Here is a 9,833-nt window from a genome sequence, read left to right as displayed (position 1 = left end):
TCCGTGTTCATGTGAGAGATAGCGGCCAGCCTCCAAGATCTGCCGAGAGCCCCGCAGAGGTGCTGCTGAAGGTGAGTCATTCAGATCTGCCATGGTGGGGGGGGGGGGGGGGGGGGGGGGGTTTATAATCTGGGATCCGGCGGTCCGACGATAATGGAGCTGAACTTCGGGTGGGAGACGGGAGACAGGGACGGTGCCTCGGCCAGAAACCGAAACTTGTTTCCTGTTCAGTCATGGAGATTTCCTACCAAGGAGAATTCATTTTGCTTGTGGATGAAGCTGTCAGAGTTTTATTAAGTGTGTTTCTAGAGTGGCCAGGCTATACCAGATGCTGATTTGAAACCTTAGCCCTTTCCAAAACTTCCAAAACTTCCAGCCTTTTACAGATTAATGGTGCTGGCCGAGTTTGTGTTTTCGCTGTTGATAGCTAGTTAAGCGCTTCAGAGCTCTGCCTCCAGTAACATGATTGGTCTAAACTAATTAAAGCGAAAGATAGTGAACCGCACTGTTTACCCAGATTTCAGTTAATCTACCATCAGTCTGTAGATTTTTGATTATTAAATTAGATAACTATAATCGTATTTTTGATGATCAGAATAGATTATAGAGACAGATTAGTGAGACTAGGGGGTTTATTGTCTGCTGCTGGTACACCATCCTATGCTAAATTCCATATTTTTCTTTCTTCCATCTCCTCAAACCAAACCGAACCCCCAGGTGGTCAACATCAACGACTCCCCGCCGCGGTTCTCCCAGGACTCGTACGAGGCGGTGCTGCTACTGCCCACCTACAAGGGGGTGGAGGTCCTCAGGGTGGAGGCGTCCGACCCCGACCTGACCCTTGACCCCGGCCGGGGGTCGCCCGAGACGGCCCTCAACTCCACCCGGCTCCTCTTCTCCTCGCGACGGGGGTCTGGAGAATTTCGCGTTGGACACCGCCACCGGCGTGGTGACGGTCACCAACGGCAACCTGCAAAACGACCGCTACGTCTTCACCGTCAAGGTGGGGTCCGCTGCGTAGGAAGCCCGCCCCGGTTTGTTCATGACGCTGTTTATCATTGATACATCTCAACAAAGTGAGTTTGTTTTTCTGCGGTATATCAACAGCCTAACCCAGGTCTGTGTTAACATTCTTGGCATACACTTCAGATCTTCACAGGGAGATTAGCTTTTTCTTTGCTTACCCCCGTCCTCCCTTCCGTCGGACGACGTACGAAAAATCTATTTCGTGAAGCTGTTTATGATTTGCCGTCTTCCGGCTCAAGGACACTCAAGCCGTATCGAACTTGATCGACGCTGGATTGTGATCTCTCAGATCCCCCCCTAGACACAGCCCGTCTGCGCGGCTCAGACAGAACGCTCGGCCAAGCAACACTAACCTCTGGCCAGCGCGATGAGAGAAGCGGCCGCGGGCAACAGATAATAGAAACGTCTCAACATCCCCCAAATGTGTGCAGACAAACGTGTACGGTTTATTCTAGTCTGGCTTTGGCTACAGGGGCAGGGGAAAGTGTTTCTGACACATTAATCATGTCGTTTCAGTTTTTTTTTTACTTTTTTACTTAAAAAGCAGACCGTAGACGCAGCAACAGAACTCCACCCTGGCGTCTGACGTCTGACCCGACTTGTCCTCATTACTAGTATCGCAGTAGCTCAGGAGGTAGAGCGGGTTGGCTGGTAACCGTTCGGGTTGCTAGTTCGATCCCTGGCTCCTCCTAGCTGAGTGTCGAGGTATGAGCAAGGCACCTTTCCCTTCCTCCTCCCTGCACGGTAGACGGCCGCCGACGTCCATGTACCGCGCTTCTGTCCTGTCCTTTCTCACGTGGACCACTTTGAACGGGCAGGTGTGGGACGGCCGCTTCTCGGCGACGGCGGCGGTGACGCTGGCGGTCCGGGAGGTGGCCGTCGACGGCGGGCTGCGCTTCACCCTCCCCGCGTACGCCGCCAGCGTGGCGGAGAACTCCACCCACGTCACCGTGGTGACGGTGGTCAGCGCGGCGGGCCACGCCCTCGGCGAGCCGCTCCGCTACGCCCTCCTGAACCCCGGCGGGAGGTTCTCCGTCAGGCCCACCTGCGGAGCGGTGATGACCACCGGCGTGGCGCTGGACCGCGAGGAGCGGGACCGCTACGAGCTGGTGCTGGAGGTGCGCCGCGAGAGGGACGTGTTCCGGGTGGCCCGCGTCACGGTGCAAGTGCAGGTCGGCATGGGAGGGGGGCGGGGGGTGTCTGTATGTGTGTGTGTGTGTGTGTGGGTGGGTGTGTTGGTGTGTGCATGTGTGTCGGTGTGTGTGTGTGGGTGTTGGTGTGTGTGTGGAGGCAGTGGGGCTGTGTGGGGGTTTGTGGATGTGTGTGTGTGTGTGTGTGTGTCGTGTGGGTGTGGGGGTGAGTCTGTGGGGGTGTGTGGGGGTTTATGGGTGTGTGTGGGTGTGTGTGTGTCGTGTGGGTGTGGGGGTGAGTCTGTGGGGGTGTGTGTGGGTTTATGGGTGTGTGGGTGTGTGTGTGTGTGTGTGTGTGTGTGTGTGTGTGTCGTGTGGGTGTGGGGGTGAGTCTGTGGGGGTGTGTGTGGGTTTATGGGTGTGTGTGGGTGTGTGTGTGTCGTGTGGGTGTGGGGGTGAGTCTGTGGGGGTGTGTGTGTGCCTGCGTGTGTGTTCGACTATATCTACAGAGGTCAGTTCTGTGCTGACCAGACAAACTAGACCAGATAGCAGACTGGGAAACGGATAAACGAGTCACGCTGCGAAAGCTTTTCCATGCCTTGGTTGGTTTCTTCTTATCTACGATACACATCCCTAACCCAGTTCAGGAGGAAGCTCTCTTCAGCGGGAGAACACGACTCTCGCTACGACTCTCATTACTCATTATACGAATGATTGAATAGAATTAACGTCTGCGTTTATATCTAGATTCCAAGAAGGGTTAACCCTTAGCATCTGAATCAGAAATAGAATCAGAAAGCATTATTGATCCCCGGCGCAAATTGAGTCCCATTGCAGTTGCTCCCATTCTAGATTAGAAATAAAAGCATGGAAAATGTATTATATAATAGAAAATAAGTAAGAAGTATGTGAAAAAAATAAGAAATTAGGTGCAAAGTAAAGAAAAAAATGTGTGAGCGTGTGTGAGTGTGTGTAAGCGTGTGTGAGTGAGTGTGAGCGTGTGAGAGTGAGTGTGAGCGTGTGTGAGTGTGTGCGAGCATGTGTGTGTGAGTGTGTATGAGCGTGTTTGAGTGTGTGTGAGCGTGTGTGAGCGTGTGTGTGCGTGTGTGTGCATGTGTGAGTGTGTGTGAGCGTGTGAGTGTGTGTGAGCATTATGAGTATGTATGAGGGTGTGTCTGTATGTGGCCTTCATTGAACCCCTGTTCCCCGATCCCTACCCCAGCCATCAGGGTCTGACTCTCAAAGACCTCGTCTCTCTTAAGCCTCCTTCCTCCCCCTCAACCCCAGGTGGAGGACGTGAACGACAACGCCCCAGAGTTCGTGAACCTGCCATACTACGCGGCGGTCCAGGTGGAGGCGGAGCCGGGCCGGGTCATCTACAGGGTCTCGGCCTCGGACCGGGACCTGGGCCCGAACGGGGAGGTGACCTACAGCCTCCTGGAGCAGCACAGAAACTTCCAGGTGAGGCCCTCCTACCGTCCTCTTGTCCTGTGATATGGAGAACGGGCTGCTTGTGATGCGGTACGATACGAATGTTGAAAGCAAAGGTTTTTGTTTAAAATGATTATGTTTGTATAATGGCCATAATGATGCAGAATATAAAAACGATCGATAATGACCAAATTTATTTTTTCATTTATATTTCGCCTACTTTTGTTATAGATGTATACATATTATTGCTGCCAAGATGGAAGCGTTAATATTTAACATATTTGAAAAAATGTACGCAGCTTTATTGACTTCCAGCGGCGCCTGACCCTCCTATGATCTTCCGTCGAGAGGACGAATTGAATCTTGAGTACACACTGAGTATAAAGGCGAGAGGCAGGGAGGGTGAACATGCTTGAGCAAGCAAAGCACGTTGCTCTCACAGTATTTGAATATAAAGAGCCAGTAAGCCACTCACAGTATTGTCAGTGAGCCACTGTTTCAGATGGAATTCGAACACTGTGATTTAAAACAATGTGTTTTGGGCTGAGTGTCAGAAAAGAGGGGTGGGGGGGGGGGGTATTCTCATTATATTTTATTTATAATTGTTTTTATAATATACATCGATTTTTTACAACGTTTTTTGATTACATCAATATTTATTTCTATAACATTTTAATAAAAAATATATACTCTTTTATTATAGACAAATAAGTTTTCAGTCTTTCTTTCTTCTTCAATTTCTCCTTCATTCCCCTTTAAATGCTGACACCTGTGCTGGACTCCCTGCGGGGAAACCCCAATGTCCTGTCTGTGCAGCATGGATAAAGTGTTGGTGTAAACCAGGGGTCACCAACACAGTGCCCGCGGGCACCAGGTTATCCGCAAGGACCATATGAGGCGCCCGCAGGCCTGTTCTAAACATAGCACAACTCATTCTTGAACAACTCTTTCCCTTTTTTTCTTTTTTCCTTTTAAGTCATTGTTGATAATTATTGTGAGAAATCATTAACATGATCAGTGTCTTAGTCTGAGTATCATTAATCATTAATAATAATATACAACTAAAGGCAAACTGAGCAAATTTGTTATTTCAGAAGAGTGTATCAAACTGGATGCCCTTCGTATGACTCAGTACCCATGAAGTAGCTCTCAGGTTCAAAAAGGTTGGTGACCCCCAGGGCCGCTGCTGGCCGTTTCCGGGGGGGGGGGGGGGGAGCCCCTTTTTATATATATAGGTAAAAACATCTAATTTGCCGAAATTTAATGATCGGTTATACAATTAAGAACAAACAACGGTGGGCCTCTTCATAACTAATTTACATATTTTTTTAATTCAATAATGTATTCTTTTTTTTTTACAAACCTTAATTTTTGGTGCCCCCTCAGGTACTTGGTGCCCTACGCACTCTGCGTACTCTGCGTATAGGGAGCGTGTTGAGCGTGGTGTAAGCCCTCTCCGGTCCCGTCATCGGCTGACCTCTCCCCCCCCCCCCCGCAGGTGAACGCCGTGACGGGGGAGCTGAGCCTGAAGAGGAGCTTCGAGGCCGACGTCTCCAACGCCGAGTACCGTGTGGTCGTGGTGGCGACGGACGGCGGCGTCCCGCCCCTCTCGGGCCGGGTGGAGCTGCCCGTCACCGTGGTGAACAAGGCCATGCCCGTGTTCGACCGGCCCTTCTACGGCATCAGCGTGCGCGAGGACGCCCCACCCTCCTCCTCCGTGCTGGCCGTGGACGCCACTGGCCCCGAGGGCCGCCGGGTCATCTACACCCTGGAGGACGGCGACCCGGGCTCCCAGTTCGACGTGGGCTTCGACAGCGGCGTGCTCCGCGTGGTCTACCCCCTGGACTACGAGGGCGCCCGCTACTACAGGCTGACGGTGAAGGCCACCGACCCCCAGACCGGCGCCCGCTCCGAGGTGGACGTGGACGTGGCCGTGCTGGACGTCAACGACAACCCGCCGCTGTTCCGCAACGCGTCGTACGCGGCCACGCTGCCGGAGAACGCCATGACCGGGACCACCGTGTTGAAGGTGTGTGTGTGTGTGTGTGTGTGTGTGTGTGTGTGTGTGTGTGTTTGCTTTACGGCGCGCTCAGGAGTCAAGCATCTGTATTTCCAGTAATATAGCGTAAGGACCTTATTTGATTGTATGTTCTTAAACAAAGTAATAGCAGTCATCTTGAAAAGAAAAATGATCCAATTTGACTGTAGGGGTATTCATAACCTGTCATTGGCGCCGGGAGTGCAGGAAATATTGGGTTGTTTACAATGCAAACCGGTCCTGGGAGTTACATTATTCCTACTGCGAGACAGCTGGGAGCTCATCACGTAGACCATCCGTTACCCCGCGTTAATGCTCTCGTGTTGGGACCATTTATCCTGTCTAAGCGCCCTTAGCTGACCCTCCATGCAGACATCGCAGTGGAGAAGTGCAGGCAAAGAGAGAGAAATGTTTCAATTTATTATGACCTTGTCTCTATGACTGCAGGATTTGTGTGCAAGGGGAATGTCAAATTATTGTCAGCTTCTGGAATTTAGTAATATCTTATCTAAACATTCATTCTACCATTATGGACTCAACCTTTAAAGCAGAAATGTCCTTCACTAAATTAGGTGTCAATCAATACTTTGTGTGCATTCGTTAAAAAAAAAAGCTCATGGTTAACAACTCAAAACTAAACATTTTCTTTAACCTAAAATCTTGCCTTTAATCCCAGCTGCGGAACGTTTCCCCCTGCAATTCAATTAAATGTTTAATGTGCAGTGCAGACATATTAATTATTTCCTGATGATGATTTTTTTTTGCTTTCTATTTTATTATAAACAGAAAACTTGATTGAAGTGAAACTCCTCTTGGAGGAATGCAAAAATTTTCATGTGAAACATTTATGCGCAAAACAGTTTCCAAATACTGTTAATCTGAATCCGCTGGCAATATGAAATGAAGTGGACGATTATCCATAAACAGATACTATACAATGGATTCCTCAAAGTAAACCTTAGGAATGTACGGGTGGGATGGGGTCGTGGTGGGAACAATCATGAATGAGAGGGTTTCCAATTAGCAAAACCCAGCTCTGTCATTCGACATTGGACATCTCTATAGATTTCCAATGTAAACAACATTTGAGTATCTCTCCATTAGAGACAGGAGTGGTCTGGGACCACACAATACGAAATTACAACAACGATTGCGAATCGTAAATATTGCAATGCGGGAAATATTGCGTTAGGATTTTCGCACTTTTTCATCCTTCATATATTTTTTGTGCTTTAATGTCTGGGTTTAATGTTTAACAGGTTCGTCGGTGTCCGTTACTTTTCAAACATTCTTGGTGAACAGAATATGACATAGTTAATGCAAATTGACTATGGTGTATACACTTTAGCGCCCTCTGTTGGACGATGCAATTCATTTGCTTAGACTAAGACAACATTGACATTTTGCGAAAAAGTTACGAAAGGTACGAAAAATACGATTTTGGAGTCAACATGCAGGCGGAAGCAGAGAATCCCGATAGCGACACAAAAACGCTTTGCTTTACGCCGGGCGACGATCAACCCCTTGACGTCCCATCGACGTCCCTGTTCCGCTCCGCAGGTGTCGGCACAGGACCAGGACTCTGAGCAGAACGCGGCGGTGAGCTACCAGATCGTGGCCGACCTCTACAACAGCACCGACTACTTCAGCGTGGACAACGCCACGGGCGCGGTGGTCACAGCGCGCATGCTGGACTTCGAGCTGGTCCAGCGCTACGACTTCATCGTGCGGGCGACGGACGGCGGGGACCCCGCGCTGGGCAGCGACGTCAGCGTCACCGTGACCGTGACCGACACCAACGACAACCCGCCGGACTTCAGCCAGCCGCTCTACGAGGCGTACGTCAGCGAGCTGGCTCCCCGGGGACACTTTGTGACCTGCGTGCAGGCGTCCGACGCCGACGTCTGCGACGCCGACAAATTAAGGTGTGAACGGTTCCTGACAATACAGAGTAGGAAGGCCCTTTGTGCCGTAGGGCTAAACAGGGGTTGGGATTGATTCGTGAATAACAATAGCACATTCAAATCCTTGAAGTCGATTAGATTTCAGTTTCTCCCTTCCGGTTTTTTAACGGCTTTAATTCCGGCCGGATATTTGGTTTTTATATGTCTCCTAAAAAAGAGAGAAAAGCCGTGAAAGGGAACTTTTGTTTTTGTTGATAATCAATAATTGGATTTATTTGCGTTTACTCAGCAATAGTATGGGCACCAATTGCCAAAAACTGCGACTCCATGAATACAAATGAATCACATCATTATAGTTTCTTAAACTAAGCTATCCATTTCAATGTATCAACCCATCCCACACTTTCCAAAACTCCTGATTGGCCATACGTTTTCTGTTTTCTCACACTTTCTTTAGGTACAGCATCATCTCCGGCAACGAGAGGATGACCTTCACCATGGACGCCCGTAGCGGGGTGCTCAGTCTGTCGAGCAAGCGGAGGCAGGGCCTGAAGCCCTCCTACCAGCTCAATGTGTCCGTGTCCGACGGCGTGTTCACCAGCACCGCTCAGGTCAGACGTCTTGTCTCAACCCATCCACTCTGTATTCTACTGTTAATGTTCGCTGCTCTTCTTATACGCTAACACGGTGCATGATGTTGACATTTTGTCTCAGCCCTTGGCACCTGCGATTTACGAACCGTGGCGATAAATATTCATTCGATACACAGCGCTTAAGGATCAGGCAATAGCCTTAGGCAACCTTCTTCATCATCATCAACCTCTTCTTCCCCTATGGGACATAAGGCTTCAATGAGCACTCTCCATTGCATTCGGCTCCTGGCAGCATGTTGGGCCTCTCCCCTTGACGGGTTCATCAGTTTTGTGCCAGGTGTTTTTTGGCCTCCTGGGTTTTCTTTTGCCTTGTGGTGTCCATCTTAAGGCGACTTTTTGTGATTTGTTCCTGATCTCCCGTCTTCCCGTTTTCTTTGCGACCTTCTTAGTGACAGCCATTCTTCAGCTTGTATGCATCTCTACGTCGCCCCCTCCCTCAGGTGACCGTGCGCGTGCTGGGGGCCAACCTGTACAGCCCAGTGTTCAGTCAGAGGTTCTACTTGGCTGAGGTCCAAGAAAATGCTCCTCCGGGGTCAAAGGTCATTCAGGTGTGTGTGATTTTGTTTTTCTCCTCCATAAATCACAAAGGCGCTCGCAGAGAAAATAAAGATTCCTCGCTTGTTGTTGTTGTTGTTCCGGATGCTGAAGCTGTTGCAAGACCTCACTCGAGAGGCGTGAGTGTGTTGTGACCCAGACGTTCACCGCTTTACTATATTCACCTTTATTTGAACATCAACAACTACCTCATAACACTGTAAATATTATATTCTGTTTAATGTATCTAACATGACGTTGTGTTTATTTCTTGTTGTCTTTTTGCACTATTATGTTGCTATGTTCTATGTTCTATGTTGTGTGGTAAATTTACTTGGTGCAGGGTGGGTCTGATAAATAAAGTTCACTTTGACTTTGACTTTGGCTTTGGCTAGGTCCGTGCCACAGACGAGGACTCTGGGCTGTTTGGCCAGATCACCTACTCCTTCATCAACGACCTGGGGAAGTCCCAGTTCACCATCCGCGCCGACGGACTCATAGCCACTGCGCAGACGCTGGACCGAGAGAACCCGGTCAACAAGGACATGGTGCTCACCGTCATGGCCCTGGACGGAGGAGGTACCGCTCGTTTGATGTGTCTCTCTGCTTTCGCTGTCCTTCTGCTCTTGAGCACGTTGTATCTTGTTGTTTAAAGGTGCTGTAGGTGTGGTTCTAGAGCTGTGAAGAGAGAGACAAGAGCTGATGTCCTGATTGGACAGAAATTAGCCTTCAACTCTGAACAGATATTCTCACAGAGTGCTGCACTCATTGACAGCTGACGAATGGCTCTGGCATTCCTAACCAATCACATTCAAATAATATCTCTGAAGTCTTTCCAACAGCGGCTTTGATCAGGCGCTATAAAAAATAAAGCCTTACTGCCTTACTGCTTGACTATGTCCTCTATGACCGTTCTTACTTCCTGATTCACTATATCCTCTAAGACTCTGCTGACTGCCTGTCTCTAAAACCTTGGCTGATTAGTCTCATTCTTGAGCCCCAGGCTGCGTCTCCTTCAGCCCCTTCTCTACAAACAGAGCCAGGGTTTCCGACAGCACTTAAATGTTTAGGCGGACCCCTAAGCAACACATGCCTGCCTTAAAAAACAAAAACAAAA

At 49.4% G+C, this 9,833-nt stretch overlaps 1 protein-coding gene across 1 annotated transcript in view; it reads left to right on the top strand.

Annotated features, from left to right (window-relative positions):
- Positions 1 to 9,833, top strand: part of LOC132461403 (protocadherin Fat 3-like) — a 53,481-nt gene that overhangs the window by 10,354 nt on the left and 33,294 nt on the right. The window contains 10 exon segments of the mRNA XM_060056493.1: positions 19 to 71; positions 718 to 903; positions 905 to 1,003; positions 1,845 to 2,198; positions 3,444 to 3,617; positions 5,086 to 5,616; positions 7,186 to 7,550; positions 7,987 to 8,140; positions 8,623 to 8,730; positions 9,112 to 9,295. Coding sequence (XP_059912476.1) covers positions 19 to 71; positions 718 to 903; positions 905 to 1,003; positions 1,845 to 2,198; positions 3,444 to 3,617; positions 5,086 to 5,616; positions 7,186 to 7,550; positions 7,987 to 8,140; positions 8,623 to 8,730; positions 9,112 to 9,295 — 2,208 coding nt within the window.

The sequence above is a fragment of the Gadus macrocephalus genome, chromosome 7 (assembly GCF_031168955.1).
Source record: "Gadus macrocephalus chromosome 7, ASM3116895v1".
Lineage (NCBI taxonomy): Eukaryota > Metazoa > Chordata > Actinopteri > Gadiformes > Gadidae > Gadus > Gadus macrocephalus.
This window is presented reverse-complemented; position numbering and strand designations above follow the sequence as displayed.